The 24456-nt window shown below is 38.7% G+C and overlaps 1 protein-coding gene across 5 annotated transcripts in view; it reads left to right on the top strand.

Moving 5' to 3' along the window:
- TANGO2 (transport and golgi organization 2 homolog) overlaps positions 1 to 23691 on the top strand; it is a 28401-nt gene extending 4710 nt beyond the window's left edge. For 4 of the 5 annotated variants that reach the window (XM_065851743.2, XM_071815862.1, XM_065851745.2 and 1 more), the window contains 8 exons: positions 4099 to 4220; positions 8915 to 9003; positions 9807 to 9926; positions 10958 to 11072; positions 16953 to 17023; positions 18795 to 18948; positions 19319 to 19423; positions 21154 to 23691. In XM_065851743.2, coding sequence (XP_065707815.1) covers positions 4165 to 4220; positions 8915 to 9003; positions 9807 to 9926; positions 10958 to 11072; positions 16953 to 17023; positions 18795 to 18948; positions 19319 to 19423; positions 21154 to 21274 — 831 coding nt within the window. In that variant the 5' untranslated portion in view covers positions 4099 to 4164 and the 3' untranslated portion in view covers positions 21275 to 23691. Of the gene's footprint in view, positions 1 to 4098; positions 4221 to 8914; positions 9008 to 9806; positions 9927 to 10957; positions 11073 to 16952; positions 17024 to 18794; positions 18949 to 19318; positions 19424 to 21153 lie in introns of those variants that run through there. The other variant, XM_065851747.2, reaches the window with a different exon arrangement.
- The last annotated feature ends 765 nt before the right edge of the window (positions 23692 to 24456 follow it).

The raw sequence follows: 24456 nt of genomic DNA, 5'->3' as shown, positions 1-24456 counted from the left end.
AGAGTAGATTACTTTTAAAAAATAATCAAGCATCACGTATTTTTCCATCATTTTAAAGTCCAGTATAAAAAATCTGACTGCACTACTGAAAGAAAATGCATCCAATTTTATTCTCTTATGGGCTTTTGACAAGTGTAGTGTTCAGTTTCTTTTGGACAAATTCAAAAAAAGCAGTAAAATGGTTTTAGACTCTGCTGACCATGAGTAGTTGTTGTGGTTCATAAAACTATCAGAACTGCTGAGTAATGATCTTCAGCTGTCTCTTAGAGTGCACCTAAACAACAGTTTTGGATCAGTTGAGAAGCAATTGAGATCGCTGTGGTAACTGACAGATGTTATTTATGATGCTTCATTTGTGAAAACAAAATACATAACAAATGGCTTCATTTTTCAAAGGCTGCTACCAGGAGTTCTTAAGGGTAAAACGGATTTATGCCAAATTGTGAACTGATTGCTTCTAATCAACAAAATGATGGTAGAACCCTATGAAAAGAACAAACACAATCTATCATGTTTTGGTCTCTTGATAGTCCCTCTAAATGCTACCTAATGCTGGCGTGTATCCACTCGGGCTTTTAACAAATCGTTAAAGTGAGCAAAGCAACACACTGTACTGTCTAGCAGAGTACAGTAGCACAGAATAAGAATGTTGGTTACTCGAGTGTCATTTCCAAATTAGCAGCGCCATTTGGAGCAGAACGCTTAATTACAGGATGTTTGTGATTCTTGTCAAGCCGGTTTGTGTGCACTAGGCGTAAGTTGGACAGCAAACTAGAAACATGTTACAGAAATAGAAAAGTGTTGCTGTCATTTTCTCCTTGATAACTGTTGTCATATTGACTAGGAGTAATCAAACTAGATTTTATAAAAACTCATTATCCTGAGAGCAATAAGTGTTTCACTGTCTCCACCTCACAGTAAGCTTTTTCCCCCCATTCTGCAGACCTTGTCCTATTGCACGGTGTGCATACCCTGGCTTGTATTGTCTTCAAAAAAGAAAACTAAAAGGCATGTGCTGTGCCACAACTTAGCCTTTTTTTAACTAAGCGGTCCCCTGTGTGTCTAAGGATCATTCCGAATACACCTTTTCTGCTGAACTGGAGCTGGAAAGTCAGCTTTTGATCAAGCTTTGGATTAGCTGTAGGGTCAAGTTGCAAGTGTGAAGCCACTGCTGACCTAATCCTTTTCATCTTCTCCACTCCTTGATCATGGGAGACCAGAGCTGAATGACATCTGCTCTGTGGTGGCCGCTCCATGCGATACGCTGCTCTCATCCCCGCAGTACAGCACCTGTGGTGAATGTGAACTTGAAAGAATGACACCTCTGTGAACATTTTTTGATATGTCTATGACAGCCTCTCTTAATTTTGGGGGTTTTTTTACTCCTAATGTTTGTTAATTGTCCCAAATTTTCAATATCCAAATTTGAGTCTGACCTACAATATGTTTTTGTTTAAGAATTTTAAGGCTAACATCCAGCCCTGGGCATAAAACCACAACAGGTGTTGCAAATGCAATGTCAGCTTTGATTGATGAAGGCACCAAAATGCGTTGGTTGCCTCCTTCACCAATTAAGTATTGCTGCTATTATATTAAGGGGTAGCTCTGTTTTAGCTGGCTTCAGTGCTTCTCTCTGAATAACAAACAAGGTCGGATTGTTTATATAGGGCCTATAAACACTTAGGCTTGTTTCTAGGCCGGCAGGTGGAGCACGAGATAAATAATACTGGTTTGATATTTGGAGATAATAAAACACAAATGTAACTTGAAGAACTGTAATAACATCATGCAGAGTTGATGGAGTGACAAAAAGATAATTCTGTTGAATCAGTAGAACCAAATAATAATGAGTACAGATTTTAGAAAGGCAAACACGAAAATAGATGTCCCATGACAAAGCAGGTGTCTAGAGGCAGAGTGTGTTTGGATGCAAGAGAGGGCATAAAGCAAGACAAGAAGATTCTGGACTGAGACAAGAGAAGGGTAAAAGAAAGGGAGCTGGTACAGAATAAAGATCAGCATAATGTTCCAGAGGGGACATCATGAATAGGAAGCTCTGCAATTTAAATCCTTTCTGGTAGAAGAAATAGTAACCTGAGTAAAGGAACTGAGGTAGAGTACGGCAAATGGGTACTGCCTGGATATCTGGACAGCATCAGAAATTTACAGTAAAAACAAAAAGTGTAAAGGCTTTCAGATGTACCTAGAGCTGTGTTATATTTTAGTTACATTATCTGGGAATGGCACTGTGCTCTAGCTCATAAGCTGTCTGTTGCTCTAGGAAATTTGTGCTCTGTGATCTGAACCACGACTGCAGTTTTGTTTTGCTTCAGTTTCTTTTTAAGAGTTGAAGTGGAAGGTGTGAACAGGTCAATGTTATTTATGCTTAGTGACATAAAGCAGCTGCGATACACTTTGTGAAAAGCTAACAAGGTCTGTATGCAGAAGATCTGAGTCTTCCAGAATTGGTAGTTTGGTTTTACAATTCCAGTATGACTGCAGTTTATTGAAAATTCAGCAAGAGGAGTGTGAGAAGGGTGATAAAACCATCTTAAGACTGATTAGATTTTCTAAATAAAGCTGCCTATGGATCTTTTTAAACAGCAGGTTACTAAATCAGTTATCCAAGATTCAAGTCTGCATATTCAATTTCTGATTAATTTCTAAACCAGTTATTTTGAGATTGACTGTTTAGAGGTGAAGAAACCCTATGGTGTGATTGAATTCTGTTTTGTCCAATGACTTACTATGTAAGCTGTTAACAGAAAATAGTTTGGATAGCGAGGTTATTGCTGCTCTTAACTTTGAGATACAGATATATCTGTATGCACGCACTCTCTTGCACTAGTTTTCTTTTGCCTTTATGAGTGTGTCAGGACTGTTGCACCTCTTCTGGAGTTATTTCATTCCTGCAACAGAAGAGGCTCTTTGCAGAATATGAGATTGTAAGACTGAACTTGTGCCATGGCAGTGCCAGCAGGCGAGTTGTGGTGCTGAACCGTGACTTAACAGGAGCCAGCAGCTACTGCCAAGCTGTTAACTGAAAAATCTGTCTGAATGCTGCACTTGTAGCACTACTTCTGGTAATATGAAGTGTAGTCAAGATCATCTGTTTTGTGATACCTCTCAAGGTAAATTATGTGGAAATTAAAGAGCAAGAGAGACGCTTTTTACATACTTCGAAGTATGGTTAAAAAACCTACATTTTGTACAGAAATTGATTCAGTCACAGGTTGCTCAGATGGTCTTAGAGTTGTGGTATTGAATCCTGCCTTGAAAACTTCAGCATGGAAGAAACTCTCAGTAGCAGTGAAACACGGTTATGTGTGGTTCGTTGGTAACATTCGGATAACTGTTTTAGCAGCCACAAAAAGTGGGGAGCAGGCTGCGGCTTTATTAGCAGAAAAATTTTAATTGGGGCAGCACAAAATATTTGAACACTGTTATATGCTTTTGAAATAGAGAGCATGTTTGTTACGCCATCTGACCATGGCCAGAATGTTAAACATACCACAGGTGCTGGAAACTATTCAGCAGAATGTACACTCTGCTCCAGTGTGTTTTTGTTTGTACCCAGAGTTTTTCTCAGTGATAAACAATAATACTTTCTCCTGGACTTCAATAATAACTTTACCTAAAGTATATTTTATTTACAGGTTTGGAAATGTCTTTGATCAGGCTTTTTCCAGCTTTTGCAACAGCTTGAGTATTACTTTCTCCTTTATTCTAACAGAAGCATTTTGCCTTACTTGGGGAGGCGGGGCGGGGGGAGTAGTGGTACCTTATTGGTAATGATCAGAAAATTACATAGGAGTCTTAATTTCATGTATTGCTAGCACTCTAGACTTTGTCAATATTTTTCTTATGCTTTTTTCTTTCCCAAAAATCTAAATTAGCCAAGCATAGCTTTGAAACAATCACTGTAGGAATTCTGGTAGTAAACCATTCATTGAAACAAATCTATTTTGGAAGTTCTGCTTTGTTTATTTTTATTGAGCTATATTAATGAGAACATTGCGACCTTTAAGCTTCAGCATAGAAGCAAGGTTATCTTTTTATAATTCTCAGTATAATAGATAATCTTTATTTACTTTGTAGACTATTACAGAATGAGATTGCACTGAGCCTTTGTGGAAGAAGCAAGATTTAAACGTCAATTCTTCAATGTGCATCCTTCTATTCAAATTCGATCCTCGACCAGCTTCAAAAAATGCATACAGGTAAAGACGGTTCTAGTTAAAACAGACTTGTTTCTATAATTTTAATACAATTAATTTTTGTAGCCGATGTTTGAACCAGAAACTCAAGCCACTGTTAGGTGCTCAATTATGCTTCTGTAATGTTTACCTTCATGACTTTCCCCACTGGAGGGTTTACTGTAACCCTTTGTTTTCAGACTGTCAGAAGACTTGGGCTTTGCAATCATGGACCTTTTGCTGGTAGCCTGTTATGTGGTGTAGGATAAATCCTTTAAATATTGTAACTCCCGCCTTCTACTTTATCACTTAAACTAGGGGGAATCATGTTGGGGCATCACAGCTGAGGTTCAGGAAAAGATGCAATTTTTTCAGTAGGGTGGATACATTTGGGGCTTTCAGTTTGAAACCAACAATTTGAAGTTAGCCTGGAAAGTAATTGAAGGACAGTGGAGCAGAAGGATTGCAATTATTGACCACTGTGTATCATTGTGCCTTTCATTGACTTGTTTTTCTGGCCTTTTGTATTGAAAAGCAGATGCAATTCTATAGAAATAAAGGAAATGGGAACCAAAATGACAATTGTCCCTAGAGTGCATTCCTTTTTGCATCTGGAATCTGCCTAAAAAGGGCTTTTGTTTATGATGTGACTGGTGCTGAAGTAATATATCCATTTATTTGGTCTGACTTTCTTTGTGTTGCTAGTTAGCAAAAGACAGATGCATCAATTAGATGCCTCTTGGGAAAATCCTTTGGATGCAAACTGTAGTTGCTTGCCAAGTGAACTTTCTGCCTCGATCAATATTTAAAAATAAAACTTACAGTAGTTTGCTTGCTATAAAAGATTGCATTGAGATTGAAATTATTGATTTATAGCAGAAAACAACTTGCTATCAGTGTAAAAATAGGAAAACACTTCTGAGATGTTTTGGGTCAAATTCAGGTGTATTTAATTGTTTAAAGTTAAATCTTTCTTGATATCTATTGTTAAGCAATGTCTTGCTCTATACCTCTGAGATAAATTACTCTGAGACACCTGTTTCTGTAATAAGTGCCAGACCACAGTGTTCTTGGTGTCAGATTTTAACATCAGATACATAACTTCAGTCCCCATTTGTTTTCTTCAACACACCATAACTAAATCTTTTTGCTTCTCTTTATTCAGAAGAACGTTGAAGTTCTTCTTAAATAGTTCCTAAGGCTTTTCCACCTTTGCCTCAGCCTTCTGAAGGACACAGGTCTGCCTATCAGTTGGAAATGGTCCCCGGCCCTCCCGATTCCCTGAACAGCCACTAGACCAAGTCACAGCCCTCTGTACCAGTCTCTTGCGAAGTGTAATTTTTCCAGGCAACTTGTCTATGTTACACTGTGCTATAGTTCTGTTTATTTCATTGTGAGGTCTTGGAACAGTTTTCCCAACCAAAAGGAGGTTCCTGTACCTGCAGACGTACTAATTTGTCTGTACAATTAATTTTCTTACTATTCTCTATGTCTCTAACTAAGAGAAATCATCGAAAATAGGCATTACAAGTTAGAAAAGACACACTGCATATCATTAGCTGTTTTCTTGTAGCCAATAAACTTTCTCAAACTAGAACATGTTGTCCATAACACGAGAATTTTCCATCCAGGTAGGCCTTGGTTTTGAGAGCACTACATGGGCAAAAGCTTACGGTTCACCGTTGTGATGCACTAATGAATCTCTGGCTTCCTGCACCCTGGCAACTTGCTCTTCTACCCTTTTTCCTCCGTGTTCTCTCTACAGGCCTATTTGTAGTAAAGTTTAGTGTGTCGTAACAAACACTTTACTGTAGGCCATTATTATTGTCAAAGGTAACATGCTGCCTTTCCATCTTTCTGAACTTTACTGCGTGCATCTTACAAATAAATACATGTTTCAAGCTTCAAAGCTATAATCACAGAGTCTTTTTATGGAACTGAATTACATTGTAGAAAATTGCTTTAATGGAGTGATTTCTCATGTTTTCATCTCTCTGCCTCAACATTAAAATAAATCTTAATATGTAAATCCTCGTGGAGTTGAATTATTTCGGCTGTAAAATAGCTGAATAGGCTTTTTGCAATTTATTAGAAGATGAGGGTCACTTAATATTGCTCCTTTTTGATATGATTACGTTTCATAGAAGACAAAATGAAGATGTTTTGATTATAGCGATCCTGTATACCAGCTTTATGCTAAATTTAAGCATTTGTGTATTAGACTTGAGATGGAGAATATTCAATCACACCAGAAAGACTTCATTTATTTTTAATATTTACACACTATAAACAAACCATGGGTTTGTGTCAAGAATTATTGAAAGTAAAATATAATTGGAGCTTCAGCAAATGAGAAATGCACTTCAGGCCAGGATGTTCTACCAATGAAAAACATTTAAAAAAAAAAAAAAGGTAAAATAATGGTTGAAATAAGACCACTGGCAGAGCGGCATCAAATGAAGACTCATCTGCAAGTTTGAAACTGGCAGTGTCTGAGGGCTGATTCTCAGCATACAAACCCAGTAACTCTTCTAAGTCAAGCTTTTATTTATAGATACCCTGCATCTACCTGATGTTGCAATAAGTCACAGAATCACAAAACATCAGGGATTGGAAAGGACCTCAAAAGCTCATCCAGTCCAATCCCCCCACCAGAGCAGGAACACCCAGCTGAGGTTCCACAGGAAGGTGTCCAGGCGGTTTGAATGTCTGCAGAGAAGGAGACTCCACAACCTCTCTGGGCAGCCTGGGCCAGGCTCTGACACCCTCACTGAGAAGCAGTTTCTTCTCAAATTTAAGTGGAACCTCTTGTGTTCCAGTTTGAACCCATTACCCCGTGTCCTGTCGTTGGTTGTCACCGAGAAGAGCCTGGCTCCATCCTACTGACACTCACCCTTTATAGATCTGTAAACATTAATGCGGTCACCCCTCAGTCTCCTCTTCTGGAAGCTCCAGAGCCCCAGCTCCCTCAGCCTTTCCTCACACAGGAGATGCTCCACTCCCTTCAGCATCTTTGTTGCCCTGCGCTGGACTCTCTCCAGCAGTTCCCTGTCCTTCTGGAACTGAGGGGCCCAGAACTGGACACAATATTCCAGATGTGGTCTTACCAGGGCAGAGTAGAGGGGAAGGAGAACCTCTCTTGACCTACTAACCACCCTGTCGTGAAATTTGGTTTCTGATGGTGTCTTCCATTGCTTTTGAATAACAGAAGATATGAACTTTCAAAAGATGGATGTGCACAGAGCAGCCTAGACTTCGCTTTCCAGTGTTCCAGCTCTACCGCTGCCAATGAAGTAACAGTCACATACGTCCAGTAAGGCGTTTGTGTGGTCTGTGAGGGAGCACGCCAACCAAGTTGCCGTGCTTTAATAACTTCTGCTGGGTGGTATGGACAGAGAAACAGTTTTTGCTTTTCAAAGCCCAAGAACTGAGACTCTTCTGAATTCCTCTGAAGCTGTCTGCCTGTGCTGACTTTTTAAGTCTTTATATTCATAGCCTGACTGGCTTGAACTGGTGGTGTTTGAATTTGACTGGGCTGCTCTCCTACCAAGCCCGGAACCTTTAAGGAAGACCTGTCCTATTAATATGTTATATGTCCACTGCTTCTTAAATATCATGTTAAACTTGGTGTTTCAAACCTGCAGGTGCCATTTGTGATAATTATCAAAGTACAGAGCAGAGGGAACCAGGCAGTGCTGGCAGAATCTTTGCTACTGTTGCATAATAATGTCTGGTGGTGTTTAATATCTGTTTGTTTCCTAAAACTATCAAGGTTTAGATGGCACATGAAGAGCAGCAGCACGCTTTTTGTCAGGACAGCACTTGGTCTTGCAGAGTGATGTGTTTATTTTAAGTATAAATAATGGATTTCATCCAGCAGCATTTTTCAATTGCATATTATTTTTCATAACTTCTGCCTCCTGATGGAGTAGCCTGTAGAGCTGCTTGTAGATTCTCTGCTGCAAGGGCTGACTCTCATTAGAGATTCAACTGTTTTGCCCTGCTGTTCTGGTAGAACTCATTATGGAAGCAGCTACATAGGCGAAAGAAGCCCTGCAAAACAATAAAAAAACAAAGGGGGAAAGCCCCACCAAAATACCTCACTTGTTACAAACTCCTCTGTCTTTTCCCTTTATTTTTCTATGTCCTTGCATGCTGTTGTTTCTTCAAATAAATTTCAGTGGGGCTGGACCTTTGAGACAAATTTGTCTCTGTTCTGGGTACTTAAAAGACAAAAGCAGCTGATTTGTATCTTTGAACCAGGTAAGCAGAGCTTTAGGTGTCAAAGTTGGATTAAAAAATACTGTGAATACAAGATCCTAAGTAATGATCCACTAAAAACACACTCGTGCTTCAGATTTTTTTTTTTTAAGGTTACCTATAAATCTGTGGGTTAGCTTTATTTTTTTTTAATTAAGCTGTAATTTCACATGCTGAGCGATCTTAATTCAATCTCTAGCATTATTCTTTGAAAATGATAGTTGCCTCTTTATTCGCACAACAAGATATACTTGCTGATTGTCTCAAGACAGTGAGAAAGCTGCTGCCAGATGTCGTTCGACCTTTACACAGAGTGATAAAGTGGAGATGGGAGGGTAAAGAACAATTTTATACTTAAAATGAGCTAATGCTATGGCAAGAATTGGATTCTGTTCCCGCCTGTACTGTCATGTTCTTATTTGTAAATAGTAGTATCTTTTTCTTCTTGTGTTCTACAGGCTTATTCTAGCAGCTAATAGAGATGAATTTTACCACAGACCATCCAAACCAGCAGAATTTTGGGACAGCAGCCATGAGATCCTTAGTGGTGTGTATGTCTTGTTTTGAGTGGCTTTCATACAATTTATAAGGGAATTATGGCCCAAATCATTTGTTATTGGGGTGGTGGTCACAGAATCCCAGAATGGCAGGGATCAGAAGGGACCTCAAAGCTCATCCAGTGCAATCCCCCCGCCGGAGCAGGAACACCCAGATGAGGTTCCACAGGAAGGTGTCCAGGCAGGTTTGAATGTCTGCACAGAAGGAGACTCCACAACCCCCCTGGGCAGCCTGGGCCAGCCTCTGCCACCCTCACTGAGGACAAGTTTCTTCTCAAATTTAAGTGCAACCTCTTGTGTTCCAGTTTGAACCCATTACCCCTTGTCCTACCATTGGTTGTCACCAAGAAGGCTGTCACTTTTGGGAGTCCCCCTCCTCAGTGCAGATTACTGTTACCAGACTCCATGATTTGTATCAGTTACCTAGCTTACTCTCTTTTCTTTTTACTTGTGAATTTAAACTTGATAATGGCATTTTAATATTTTTTACTTTTGAGCTGACAAGCATCCTAAGGCTACTTTAAAGTTTTATATGAATTTAGCAATAGACGAAGCTTATAATTTTGCTTTTATGCTTAATTTTCTCATTATGTCTCATCTTCTCTTGCAGTAGCTTGGAAAATACAGTGCAGAATCAGAGGGCGGGTAATTGAAGTGGGTTTACCTTGCTTGTCCAGGAAGGCAGGTGGTTCCACCTACTGCAAGATGAGGGATATGCATTAAGAAATTCTGATTTAAGCTTGAGATTTTTTTTAAATGAATGTATTAGCCTAACTCTTACTTATTCCATTAGGTCTGGATATGGAGGAAGGAAAAGAAGGTGGGACGTGGCTGGGAATCAGTAAGAAAGGCAAGATGGCAGCCCTGACAAACTATATGCAGCCAAACGTTGATAAAAATGCAAAAGGAAGAGGTATGAAGGAGTAGAAATAGAAAAAGGAGAAAGTGGACAAACAAGCCTCGCTGCCCCAGTAATATAGTGATGATTACAGTATTAATTTTTTTAACACCACTTTATGGATAAATAAAAAGGCTATATACTGTGAACAAGATCAGTGAACTGCTGAGTTTGAGTACCTGTGTGGGGAACTGGACTTGGATAATGATATTCTAGTCAAGTAGACAAAAGTAAAACAAGGTGTAGTGCTGAGAGCCTTAAGTTACATTCTGAACAGAAATGCAGTACCAACTGTCTTGTCTTGACAGTAAGTCCAATGAAGAGAACAGCTGGACAAGCATTGAGCTAGGTTTAGGTTACAGCAGACTTAAAACGTGCATGTTCTTGTACAAACACCTAAGTCAGCAAAACAGCAACTTGGATCATACTGGAAGTTAGTCTTGAGAGATTATTGTAGTACCTTCTCCCCTACACATTGATAAATCAGAGAAGAAGAAATAATAGGAAAAACACAAACTTCAGAAAAAGCACATCTGTGGTCGGTTTTGTTTTGGTTTTATGGGTTTTGTTTGTTTGTGGTTTCATTTGTTTTTAGAAAAAGTGGGTCTGTTTGTAACTGTCATATGGAACTGCATTGGGAATATATTGCAATGGCAAGCATGTTATACAGAGAAACAAATAAACCATGTCATTTGTAATTCACTTTAGAGTCACATTAGGGAAATGAAACAAGACAAGAAAGAGTTTGGGAAGGTGGGAGGAAGGGAAAGGCACATCTGGTTTAGAATAGTTAGTAAACATGAGTTCTGTAGACATTTTGACTGAGTTTTTCAGAGTAAAAGTCTAGCTCCTAATGTGAACGTGGTACAATGCTGTAAGACTTTTGAAGACTGGTTTGTTGTTTGGAGGTTTTTGGTTTGGGTTCTTCTGTATGTGTGTGTTTTTCACTGTTATACCCTGTTAGTAACAGGAATCTTGTGTTTTGCAAGGCTGTCAGAGTAGGGAGCTCACATATCTGAGTGGCTTTATGTACTTCTCTTTCTCAGGTGCTCTTGTAACAAACTTCTTGACTACAGATCTGGACAGCTACTCTTACTTGAAGAAAGTTTCAGAAGAAGCACATCTTTACAATGGATTTAATTTATTAGCAGCTGACCTGAAGTAAGTCTACAGAACATCACAGTTCAAATGTCAAAGGGAGAGATATAATAGCAGTGGTGTACATATGCTTCTTAGAACAGAAGTGTAACTTCCTGCCAGAGTGACTGTATCATTAATCAGCACATAACAAATACCTTCCTCATGTTTCTGTAGCTGAAGAAAGGACCTTGGGTAATTGATGATAGTGTGTGTGGTTGGCACAGTCCTTCCCACTGTGCATGTGTGCACACAAGTATAAATGCTGATTTTTCTTTGCATTATGCCTGATTTAGAAGAAGGGAAATCCAGGGCTAAGTCATCTCCAGGCTATGCATCAGTCCTCAGTTAGATGTGTACTTGAGGACTATAAGCAGGTACCCGTGACCAGGAGCACGCCGCTGCTTTGGCACGCTTTCTGCAGAAGCATTAATCCTATTGGGCCTTGCACCATCAGGTGACTGAGGTCTAAAAGGATGGCTACAGAAAGGCAGGCATGTCCCACCTCTGAAGGTACCAGAAGTGTGTTTCTGGTTTGGTGTGCCTGCTTAGAAATCAGCATATAGGTTATGTTTCCGGAAGTTTAATCCAGAAGCAAGTTAGGCAATTACAGCGTTTGCTGCTTTTCTCTTATTTTTTACTCTAAACTTTACAAAGTTCATTATCCTGCTACAGACTTCCCAAAATTATTCCGTTGCTTAAATTAATTTTTAGCATGGTCAGAGGATTTGAGTTTTTGTGCTCACTGGTGCATGTTGCTGCCTGGCCAGCTTTCATAAACTGGGAGGCTATCTGTAACTGAAAAGATAGCAGGAGGAATAGTCTGACCAGATCTTAAAGCAAGCATGACATTCAGGGTGTGAGCTAGAAAGCAGTTAAGTATGCTTGAGTTTCTTGTTTCTAATTTAGGTAAATAGAATAGTCATAATGGCTGCTAGTATAATGATATTAAAGTAGATTTGATTTACATTATTTGCTAAGGCAATCATTCATGTGTTCCTGTTTTTTTTCCTCCATGCTGGGCTGATAGGGAAGCGTATGCTCAATGGAGTAGTCTCTGTGGTGATGCAGGTTGTAATTCCTTGCTGAGTATCACTGGGAAAGCTGTATGTGTTGATTAACTTCTCCATTTTGACATGTCCTTAGCCTTGGATACTCTGATGAAATGAAATTCTTGGCAAGTTAATGATGCAGAGCAGTTTCTATAAGATATGTAAACTTGTCATTTTAGGAAATTAGAAGTACTCCTGAGAGAAATGTACTATATAAATGGAAGCTACTCTTCTATGTAAATAGCAAATGTTATTGCAGTTGATGCTATTTTGTTGGGCCGTGTTACTGTTCAAAGAAAAGACTGAAGACTGTTCTTTACATGTTGTTCTGTTGTGTAATAAAGTGATTGGCTCTGTTAGAGTGGTGGGAAATGGAGAGGAAACTCAAATTGGAAGTGGAAATGAAGCACTGTTGGGAGAGTATGTCTGAGCACATCATATTGCTGACTGTAGGCATCACATTTAGAGAGAGATTTACAGCGTCTGAGTTTTCAGGTACACGTTTCAGGGAAAGAAATTTTCATCTTCTCTCTGTGTTAAGATGATGACAGTATGCTGGGTGATACAGGTACAATGATGTGAGAAGGAGAGTTGGAAACCACCATATGGATTATAAAATCTTGTTTATTTCCACAGCTTTGTATGACTCTTACTTTAAACACACATGCATTTTGACACTTGTAGTGTAATCTGTTTGCTCTGTGGCTCTGTGGCATCTCATTATGTCAATTTAAACTATTCATTTCTTTTTAATAAGAATACTGTGTTGGATAAAGTACTTTTAGCTTTCTAAACCCTTCTTGCTCTACCTGCTGAGCATGAGAGTCATGAAAACTTAGCCTGTTATGCTAACTGTACCTTTATGTTGAATGTATAGCATATAGGAAACAGTGTTTGGAGTCTTGTGTGGCTGCAAAATTAGCTTCTAAGAAGGCCGTGCTCCTACTACGGCAGTTGTGATGATCCATAGGTCTGATTAGAGAGGAATGAGGTTCTCAGAAGCTGGATGCGTCTCTGAGAAAATGTCTGCTTAAGATTCAGAGAAGTTCTCCTTCTTTCTCCCTTTGTGGTAATATCTAAAGTCAAGTGAGCTGCTTTTGTTGATGACTGAGGCAGCATTTCTGTCTTGGGGAAACCTGTGTTTACGTCTAACTTGTGTTGGGGCTGTTGTGGCAGCATCTTACTTGTGTTCCATACCACCAAGTGTGCAATACAGACTGCCCTGAAGGACAAACCAAAGTGGCAGCTTCTTGTCACTCACCCAGCAAGTTTAGAGCCTCTGCCAGGTTGTCAGTCAGAGCACATATTGTTTATGTGCAATAAGATCTCTGTGTAATAGGTGAGAATCATTTTCTCCAAGAGGAATAGGTGAATTGTCTCTTACAGAACAACTCAGCTGCAGAAAAAGGCCTTTCATGTGAGCTTTTCTGCTCTCCCCTGTGACGGGCACTTTTCAGTCCCCCCAGGGGAAATGTAGTGAACTATACAGTCACCTGCATCGACTAATTTGGTAATGTACTGAAAATAGTGGTTATGTACTAGGATGTAATCTTCATGTTCTGAGTGGAGAGTGAAGTTTGGTTAATAACAGGTTTTATCCTTGATGTGATGATGGGTAGGGCTGAGTTTCGCTTGAAACTGCAGATCTCCAAAACAATGGGGTTGGAATTGGGGCGGATAGCTATAAAACATATATTTCATATTGTATATTTGTAAGGTGTTTTTATAACTTATCTATAGACTGTATCTATTTCTTTTTTAATGTGTAAATCTACAACCAGTTATGTAGCAACATCATTGAAATAAAAAAGGCAAACTGAAGAAAAAGTGTTTGGGAGAAGAGTTAATTCAGCTGTCGATAGTGCAGGGCTTCATAAGATGAAAACACCTGAACAGTGTGACCAGGTTTCAGAAACATGGGCAACCTTATTCAGTAGGGTTATCAAGACAAGGCTACGTGAGAGGGACTTGATTGCTCTCCTGAGATAAGACTTAGGAGCTTTTCCAGTGAAAAGTAAGATCGAATCGGACTGCTGGTGTGGAAAGAATGTAGCTGGTGAGTTGTGGTGACTGATGTTTCTTCTCCTGCACTGTCTGCCCCAATAGCACCTTCTGCTGGGTACATCTGTCTGGCTCCTTGTGACCTCCTCATGAAAATGAGGTGTCCAGGTGCTTCTCTACCGTGTTCTCCCTGACCCCCTTTGAAATATTTCTGCATAGATCCTCAGGCATTTGCAAGTCTAATGAGCTGGACAGTAGCTGGACAGTCCAATGTCAAGAGAAGGAAAAAAGCTTCTGCAAAACCTTTTTATTTTATCTCTTTCTTCTGGTGTCAGCTTCTGCCTGGCTCAAAAAATTAGGGTAACACCAAATAAATGTTTAGACACAACAAAATCAGACCAGTGCTTTAAAACAGACTGTATGCTGTGAGTATCTGGCAGTATTCTTTTCACTGTTTTATTTGATGGTAGGTGATATATGTACAAAAATGTTTGGGCTTTGTAGTTGGTGGTTTGGTGTGGTGGTGGTTTGTTGTTGTTAGTTTGGTTTTTTTGGCAGGTATTTTTTAGCTTCAGAACAAAAGAGTTTTCTGATAAGCTCACGAACACTGAAGAAAATAAGATTAATCTGTGAACCATGCTACTTGGTTGAAACTACTGTTCACCATTTCAGGCTGCCAATTTCATCTTTTCTCCTTGCACAATTAATACACGTACACATAATTAATAAAACAATCTAATGTCCTTGTTTGTCAAATACCCTGTTAGATGAGAGCTCGGTGCCCAGAGGAGTGATTGCTCAGTGATAACCACACCCTGTGCAGCTTTATTGCCTCATTGCTTTTCTCCTTCTCCTTTCTGTTCATAATTTTGTTGAACACGACTTAAAGCCAACTTGAAGTCGAAGCAGGGCAGGAGAGCAGGAGGGCATTGCTGATGCTTCATCAGCATTAGGAAATCATTCTAGCCAACTCTGCTTGGCTTTCATGTTGCTGTGAAACATCTATTGCTACTGAGATTTATGCTGCCCAGTATATTTCCTAGAATATTTATTATTGCTTACGTTTGTTGACAGAATGATGTATCTAAGAGCATAATTTTTATGTAGTTTTAGTTTTTTCCCTTTCTGCTGTCAGCTATGGCTGCGATTTTAAAAAACGTGTCTACTGGGTCCTATTGTCATCGCTATAATTATGCCTTTATTACTTCTCCAGTGAAATTGGTGTCTGTACATGTAAAGCTGGGAGGGAAGAGAATCTGAGTCCGAGTCAGGATTTTGAGGCTATTGCTGTGATCAAGCTCAGTGTTTATTTTTCATCTTGGCTTCTGCCTTTGTGTTCAATACTGAGTATCTGTAAACAGTAGGAAGCGAATAGGCAGAGCCAAATGATAAAAGAAAGAGCAGCCGACTGGCACACTGAACTCGTTTTTTGGAAGTATCCCCATTTCAGAAGCCTCTTGGAAAGGCTTCAGTCCTCTCTCGACAGCAGCAGTGTTGCAGTGGAGGTAAGCGTAACAGAAAACACACATCTGGGGGCATGTGGAATGTAGAAACAATGCGATACAGATGTCCTGAATTAGCGACCCTGCAGTTTGTGTGTATTCCCCATCTTTTTGTTAAACTCTAGGGAATGTTGTTACTGAATTTCTCAGTCACAAGAATCTCGGAACAGATGCTAGATGATAATATTCTTTCACATAAAAAGCCATTTCTAAAGGAAGTCAGTAGTGCCTACTTATGCAGCACATGGTCTCACTGGTGGCAGGACTTGCCGTACAGCCGTGTTCAAGGGCTTGCTTGGGCCATTTGTCTCCCTTTCCATCTAAAACTCTGTCTTTTGAGACCTCAGTTGATAACAATTGTTCTGATCTTGTCTCTTTGTAGACCTTCTACAGCAGATACAGGCCCAACAATTTGAAAAGAGAGTATTCAATGCACCGATAAAATACTTTGTGTAATTGCTGGTGTCTGAACTGAAAAAAGCCCCTATAATGACCTTAATGATTTTGCTTTATTTGCTTAATGCATAAAATGCTTGTAGTGTGATTATAATTGCTGCTGTAGTTTTAAGGTTTTTTTATGACCCGAGTGTTAATGTTTCAGGAGGCCATTAGCAGGCAACTTTTTTTTCCTGTTTTTTAATGTTGGTTTATTTGTTCTGTGCTTAGTCATCGACTGCATTGTATTAATTCCAGCAGGATTTTATTTATGGATTATATCGTTCAAAGTATTTCTTGCTTTTGAGATACCATATAAACAGTTTGCTCTGCAAAACGCACCATTCGAGCAACTTGAGTTGACCTAAAATACTTCTCTCCGGTATTGCTTTTCCTATGCCCCTGTTCATGGAAGATGTGATGTGCTGCCATACTCTGATATGATTTTTGTCCTAGTGTGTGACTGGGGTCCAGCAGTCAGCCTGGTCTATCAGTGACAGCTCAGCTCAAAGCTCTCCTCTTTTAGCTGCCAAGGGATTCTTGCTAGTATCAGTACTAATTGTGTGCCAGCTCTAAATGTGCCCATCAGAACCAAGCTTGTAGGAAGGTGTCTTATTCAAAACCAGACTTTGCTCATTAAGCCTGGCTGCTTTCCATGCAGCAGTTCTGGGTTTTTACTGAATTTTACTACAGTTACGTTTAATAATGGTGCTATTTGACAGTGGTACAGCTAATACGGTATTTTGAGAGGAGAAGAGTAATAGAATTCATGAATTAGCTCTGGGCTGTGGTATCATAGTGGTAACAGTGGGAAAAACATCTTGCTGTGTTTGAAGATTGCATGAAATTAGAGCATAATCAAATATAGAAGCTGATGGTTTCTCAAGGAGAAATTCTTATTTATATTTTTTCAGTACCACCAAAGGAGATGTAATTTGCTACTATGGAAACAGAGGAGAACCAGAACCTGTTTTCCTAAATCCTGGTAGGTTTTTTTCAGAAAAGTCTGAATATTACTCTCTGTTTTACCAGAGTCAGCATATAGCTGTGTTGCTCTAGTAATTTAGCTTTTTAAGCATTGTCTTCACTAACTTTTCATTTGCATTCTTTTACAACAACAAGCCACCACTACCAAAACAAACAACCAAAAAAAACCTCCAGACTCTTATCTGTCTAATCAGGTGGATTGATTTGAAGTATTTAAATTCTAACAGGCTGCTTAGAACAGTATTCCAGAATTCATCACCAAAAAGCCAGTTTAAATGGACAAGGATTGACAGAAGGCTCCGAGCAGTGTAGCTGGTTGATAACACTTAATGGCAGTAGCTTATTTTCCCGGCTTAGGTTAATGGTCAAAATGTTGGTGCCAGGAAGCAAATAGTCACTGCAGCAATTACAGCATACATTCTTGGAAAAAAGCTGTTAGATTTTGTACAGCTAGAAACACAAAAAAGGTTTTAATACAAACATTTTTAAAAACTCAAGCTGCTTGTAACGAGAAACCGAATCACAGATTTGAAGTATCTGCAGACTGTAGCAAAGGTAGTTCTTGTCTCTGTGCTTCAAGAACTAATTCCTCTTCTACGTACGTGGCTGCCTTTAGGGAAACCTGGGGTTCGGTGATCTTTGTGCTTATTCATTAGGATTGTGGTGAGAAATATAGGGTACCTCTAAAGAGAAAGGTCCTTCTTGTTACCAAATGTTGCTTTGCAGTGTTTTTCAAGAGTGAAATCAGATGCAAAAATAAGTTAATATAGCTAAACTAGAAAAGACTAGACTGCAAAAATGATAGAATTCTGTTGTACCTTTTCCATCATTTAGCAAAACAGATCTTAAAAGTAACTGCTGCAAATATGGACTGAAGTAAATCTGTGAAACAACATACTGAATATTAGCACAGATGCTTAACACAGCCTCGTGTAAGACACGTGCCTGCTGTAGTCTCCTGTTTAGGGATGGGGTGTGCGTTTCATAGCATACCTGCAAATAAAGATTAGCTCAGGAATCACTTACACTGTATTAAAACTTGTGAAGTCTGTAATGACAACTGCAAATCACCAGAATACCCTTTCCAATTTAATTTATCCCTCACCCAACATGACTTAGTAAGTATGTAGATATTGTGCAGGGTAGAAGTGGTCCACAGGGACTGGTCTGTAGACATTTGATTGTTATTGCTTTTGAATCTAATGTTTCTATTAGTGTTGTGTTCTGGAGGGGAAAAAAAAGCTTTGCCATCTCACCTGATTTCACACCATGGTGTACAATGTGCTGTAAACAGTGCTGAATACCTTGAATTTAGCTAATTTTAGTAAACTTAAAGCAACAATGTGGGTGTTGGGGTGGGGGAGGGAGTTGTGGTTGTGAGATGGCTTTGTGAGGTTTTCCCCCTCTAACAAAACAATCGAAAATAGTTGTCCAGAAGAGCTGCTGAGAAATGGTTAGGTTATTGTATTATGAACTATGCACCTAAGAGACTCTTAGTATTGGAAGGGATGGTGTATTTATTTTGTCGCATGATACACATCTTTGGTACGTAACTACGTACCTCACTTATTTGGGAAGTAAAATGAAAGCTGGAATTAGGATGAATAAGCAAATTATCATGAGAGATTAATGATGAATTTGCTGATAGCAGGTTTGTATTTTGCCCTCGGACTGTGTGGGATAACTATGATGGGTTTTTTTTGCACAGAACGTAAGTTAATTTTATTTGCTCCAGAGCTTAAAAAGTTATTGGGTTTTTTTATGTCTAGGAATATATGGATTGAGTAACTCTTTGTTGGATACACCATGGAAGAAGCTTCAATATGGGAAGCAGCTTTTCACAGAAGTGATCGAGAGAAGTCAAGACCTTACCAAAGAAGACTTGGTGCAGGAGCTTCTTACAGTGATGAATAATCAAGAACCGTAAGAACATGATTGCCAGACTTTACTCAAAACGTGATATGACTGGTTTAAAAAATTGCATGTGGAAACAATTTTGACAGAAAATACACTTTTGCTTATATTAATTGCCTAAAGCTGGGTCATTAAGGGCAAAAGTAGTGTTCTTTCTCTCTGCAGAGACTGACTTCTATAGATTTTTAAGCAGCAGACCCAGTAAACATTGTTATTGTGGTCTCAGTACTCATAGTCTGTACAGTGATTTATCTGTGCCCTTTTCTTTTAAAGATTTCTCTCCTCCTAGTAAGGGTGATGTGTGCAAGACAAGGGATGTGTAAATTGCTTGCCATAAACAATTAAATTCATTTTTAAAAGTTATTTTACTACTTTTCAGTCAATTACCAGACCCTGCGATTGAAGACCAAGGGAAGGATTATATACGTCCTGTACTGAACAAGTACGCAGCTGTATGTGTTCGTTGCCCAGGTTATGGAACAAGGTAAAACATTCATAGTCAGAAACAGATGTGTACTGGATCAAAACATATTTCAAATCAAAATTATGCTGCTCTAAGTTTTAACTCTATAGTGACTCCTTTAAATGTGTTCAAATATTAATCAGGTATAATTTAGTACAGTATTTCCTTGCTCAGTATTCTGGTGTCTTAGATTTGCTACTGATGAGCATTTTAAGTACACATTGTGGTTCGTCTTGGGTGGGGAGTGTGACGCAGCTTCAGTTTGTCCAAGACAAGATAATACAGTTCTGCTGGTTCCCCAGTGTTGTAGCAGATCTGACCACCTCTAATTTTGATCTTGTCAAAACATTAAAAGCTTTGAAATAATGTTTTTTAGCAGTAGAAAACCCAGAATTATCTTCTACATCTGAGGAACTGCAGAACACATTTATCTTTGAAGAGCAAGAATAGTTCCATTTGCATAGTTAACTAAGTTAGAGATTTCTTTAGGCATGTCATTGTAATATGTTTTCACACATTAAAAACCTATTATTCAAAAGAACATGTATTTCCACTTTTTGCCTAACTGATGTTGCTGTTTTTACTGAGAAATTATCACTTTCTGCTCAGTCTGTTCTACCAAAGCTGCAAAAAGAACAGAATAATGCAAATACATCTTGAATTTTATCCTCAGTGGGGCAAAATTCTAGATGAACGCTGTTGCTGCTGGTAGGGAATTCCTGCTCTAAAAGACCAGAAGCTATTTTGTCAGACTGGTCTCTGGCAGTGTCAGCTGTAGCATTTCCACTATAGAGATGTAAACTGATAAGCAGAGAGCGCTCATTTCTGCAATTATTTTAAGTTGGTATTCAGAGAAAGAAACCACCGCTAAAACTGAGTATCTCTATAAAATGTATTCCAAAAACATTTTAAATATGGGATAATGAAGGCGAAGTAGTAAAGAAGCATTTTCCTCCCTTTGCCTCTACAGGATGTAGTCTGGCTGTGTCAAAGGAAACAGGGGTAACTCAGGAGAAATATCAACCCCTTAGTGGTGAATTAACACTATATTTCAAGACCTCCCTGCTACTATAATTGTATACTCACACTTATCGTTCCATTAGCAACATTGCTTAGTGAATAGAGATTGTTAATTGGGCCTCAGGATATTCTTCTGAGGAAACAAAGCACTTTTTAATGAGTGAACAACTGTGGAATGACTTGTGGAAGGCCACCACATCACGATGGTGGAAAACTCCTGCTCCTGTCAGGCTCTCTCGGGCAGGGTGCTACAGTGTCCACTTCGTCAAAGTGCTGTGGATGCAGGAACAGAATCTGCCTTTCATTGAAACAAATTTCCCCTTTGGAGGGTTACTAGAGAGAGAAAAGTTCTTTGATGGCGTATCAGTGTCCTGTGATAATAATTAATGAAGTTTAATTCTTAATGAACAAAACATTTGAAGGAATGCGAGACTAGCATTGATGTGAATAACCCATCAGGGTACATGTAGGCTGTGAAGAGAAACTTGGTTTTTATGCAACTTCTGAATGGAACACCTGGCACTAAAAGAAGTTTAATCTCTTGTGTGTCAGCTGCTGCAAGTGCAACAGGGAATCAGAGCATGAAAATGTCTGTTTGAACTTGCCGGGATGATTTGTGCCCTGCTTGTGGGGTGATGGTGTGGTCAAGAAAAAAAAATGAGCTAAAACCTTTAGGCATGAGGCCCTGAAAACTTCTATAATGGCCAGTTTGTACCCCTGTGTTGTTTCAGGACTAACACAGTCATCCTGATTGACTCAGAAGGATGGGTGACTTTCACCGAGCGCGACGTGATCGATGTGGATCTCGACCAGTGGAAAACAAGCACCTATGAATTCAAACTGCACACTTAGCAGCTTTCCATGTGAATGGTTTGTAATAAAAGCAATGACAGAACAAGCCATAAAGCTCTTGTAAATGTTTTGTGTCAGCCTCCACAAGCTAAAAATAGCAAGGAAAGTAGAAGTTTAAATAAACAGGTAGCATACCCTATCATGCTCACAAATCCTTTGGATAAAACCAAAAGAGGAAAATGGTTTTAAATTAAGTAGCAACTGTTCAGAAAGAAACTTTTAAATATCACCCTGCTTCCAGGGCAAGGCCATCTTTGCCGGAGACAAAGCAAGTGCTTTTTTGTGGGTGGTTTGTTTGCTGTGTTGGGATTTTTTGGCTATTTGGTTTTTTTAGGTGTTTTAAGTAGACTCTTGAATATGTTTTCAGTTCTGAGGAGCGGAAAGATTTGCTGGTTTTATTGTTCTATCGGAAGGTTCTACCAACTTTGCTTTCCATTTAACATACACTTATAAGATTGTATAACTGATGCCAATGTGCATTAAGTGACTCTATCCTGTCTTCGTAGCATGAAGTGCTTTAGTAACAACTTTTCAGCAGTGCCGTGGTGCCATGTTCTGCCTGGGGAGGGCAGAGCGGGGGGGTTCTTTACATTTGTTTTCCTATAGACAGTACAGCAATATGTCTTATTTCTAAAACCTGATTTGAGAGTAGGTAGGAAATTTAGTTCAGGCTTTGTTCAGTTTTACTGGCTTGCTTATCTTTGACCCTAAGAAAATTGTGTATTGTGACATCTTCTTTCCTGATAGTCTAATGGGCAATATAGTTTTTCTTATTTTCTTCCCCAGCTGCCAGGTAAGGAATAAGTATCTGTTTGCAAACAGAAGGAGAATATGAAGCTTACTTATATCGGCTGGTTTGTACATGTGCAATTTTGGCTTCATTTCTTTATTGGTACAATATGTTAAAGCCTGGAGTGACTGCTCATAAATTTTTAGTAAAAATAGCTGTTTGTTGTAAGGTGACATAATTGCAGTCTAATATTGCTGAAAAAGTCTGATTTTAAGATGCATTTCTTATGTTCCAACATCTGTGAATTAAAAAGCTATTTAAATGCATGCTTTTTCAATTATTCAGCGTTAGTGTAGGTGATAGAAGATTCTAGCTGAAATCAAGATATTTTAATACCCTAAGTTATTTTGCTGCTATTGGTGTTCTGTTTTGACTTATTTTGAATGCTGAATATTAAGTTAGTAATGGATCACTGCTATTTTTTCTCTATATATTCTGAATGTATTATTTTTATAAGCCTCTGATTACTGTTATTGGAAAGTAACAAGATTTCTGATTCTCTCCACAAATAAGTGCCACTGTTCTGTACCTGAAGCTGGTATGTTCAGGCGTTCTCCTGTGTGTGTGTGTTTGCAATGGAAGCAGCAGAAAGCTGGACTTGCCGTTGAGGTGAAATACTGTGAAAGGCCATTCCCAGGGTTCTAATTTTCAGGATAATTGTCTAAAGCACCATTTAGTCAATTATTTCCTTTGTATTTGCATATTTAAATAGCTTCTAGATACAAGGACTGCTTGCGTGACTAGTCACAGGTGGTTGATTCAGTGCTCTGTGAATGACTTTTGACCACCTTAATTGCAAGAGGATCGATTGAGTTGTACATGATTTAGAATTGAGCCTTCCAGACTCTTTCTGAGCTGTTGGAAGTGGTTAGCCCTTTATTTTTATGGTTATTTAAACCATATATTTGTATGAATAAATGTTATTTTTAGATGTAAAGAAATAGCCATAGCTGTCTTAAATTTGAATTTGGCAAGTGCATATTTTAAAAAAACCCTCTGTTTTGATAGCTTGCTCTTACTGAGTTTATGTATCAGCCCTTTTGGCATGTTATGAAAAAAACTTACCAGTGTATTTGAACAAGAAAGTCTCCTTGAAGACATTACCTAAATGACAAGCAAAATGCTTCCATGCCGTTCCATGCTAAAAGCATTTCTAAACCGTACTTTTTATAGTAGCCCTGTAATAATGAACATTTATTCTTATTTTTTACGTATAGGCAAAAGAAAAGCAAGTGAGATCATAGATAGAAAAACAGGTGATAATGTATTTTGCTTTGCTTGAATGAAAATCTTAAATCTGAGATTTTCTTTTTCTTGCAGTCAAACTGTAAAGAACCAGAACCTCTGTTATTCTTAATGTCAGATTAGTTCAAGTGAGCTTTTTAAACTCCTTTTGAAGCTTATGAGTGTTTTGTCAGTAGCTTCAGTGGAAACAGGATCGGGACTGCAGTGCAGATAGGGGCAGATGTTGCTTCTCCATAGAAACGATCAGGTATTCATGGAGGGCACCGTTTACTCTGTGCAAATTGCAGTTGCAATGAATACACTGGAAAAAGCAAACTAGCTCAAGGTAACAAAGTATTTTATTTTTGTAGAAGTATTTTTAAGAATAAAATGGGATTTTACATATCAGTTTTAAAGGGAAAAAAGTGTATATAGGAAACTATCACATGGCATTTTTTTACGTTTGCTTATATTTAACATAATTTCAAAATCATAAACTTGCAAGATATTTTTATTTCCTGTCTCTTTTTCTACCAAAATGGTAGTGGAAGAAATTTTAAAATATCTGTGAAAACTCAATTCTATTTTTTTGCTTAAGGTTGTTTCATAATGGTTGCTTACATGTGTGTTTAAAACTACATACAGAATAAAGCCAATTTGGTGACCAGTCTTTGTCAGCATTGGGCATTTTTGCACATATTAATTTGTCGGTAAATGCGTGTGATAAGATGAGGTAAAATCTTTTGTAAGTATTAGAAGTGAAAGAGCTTTAAGTTAAATCTACTTCAGGTACTTAATTCTTTTTAACAGTGCTGTATTTTGCTGGGGGTTTTGCCTGTTTTTTGTTGTGTTGTATGGTAGTTTCCTTAATTCTGCGCTGTTGCATAGTTGTACTTGTCTTATTCAGGTAAGAAATGGGGAAATATTTCTTTAAAGTTAATAATCCAGGTTTGGGGCATTCTGCATCGTTTTCCAGGTTAATAAACACAACGTATTGACTGGAATGTTCCCATACCAAGTGTCACAGTGATCAAGTCTCTGAGAAGACAAGCAACTGGTATTGTCATTGTTACGGTGGCAACCCAAATGAAATCTAGGGGAATTCCTAAAATCTGCAAAAAGAAATGCTTTATTTTAACAGATGAGCCTCTAAAGTGGTCACTGCCAA

Source organism: Patagioenas fasciata, chromosome 17, assembly GCF_037038585.1.
Source record: "Patagioenas fasciata isolate bPatFas1 chromosome 17, bPatFas1.hap1, whole genome shotgun sequence".
NCBI classification, from domain to species: Eukaryota; Metazoa; Chordata; class Aves; order Columbiformes; family Columbidae; genus Patagioenas; species Patagioenas fasciata.
Note: the sequence above shows the minus strand (reverse complement) of the source record. Positions and strands in the feature narration are given on the sequence as shown.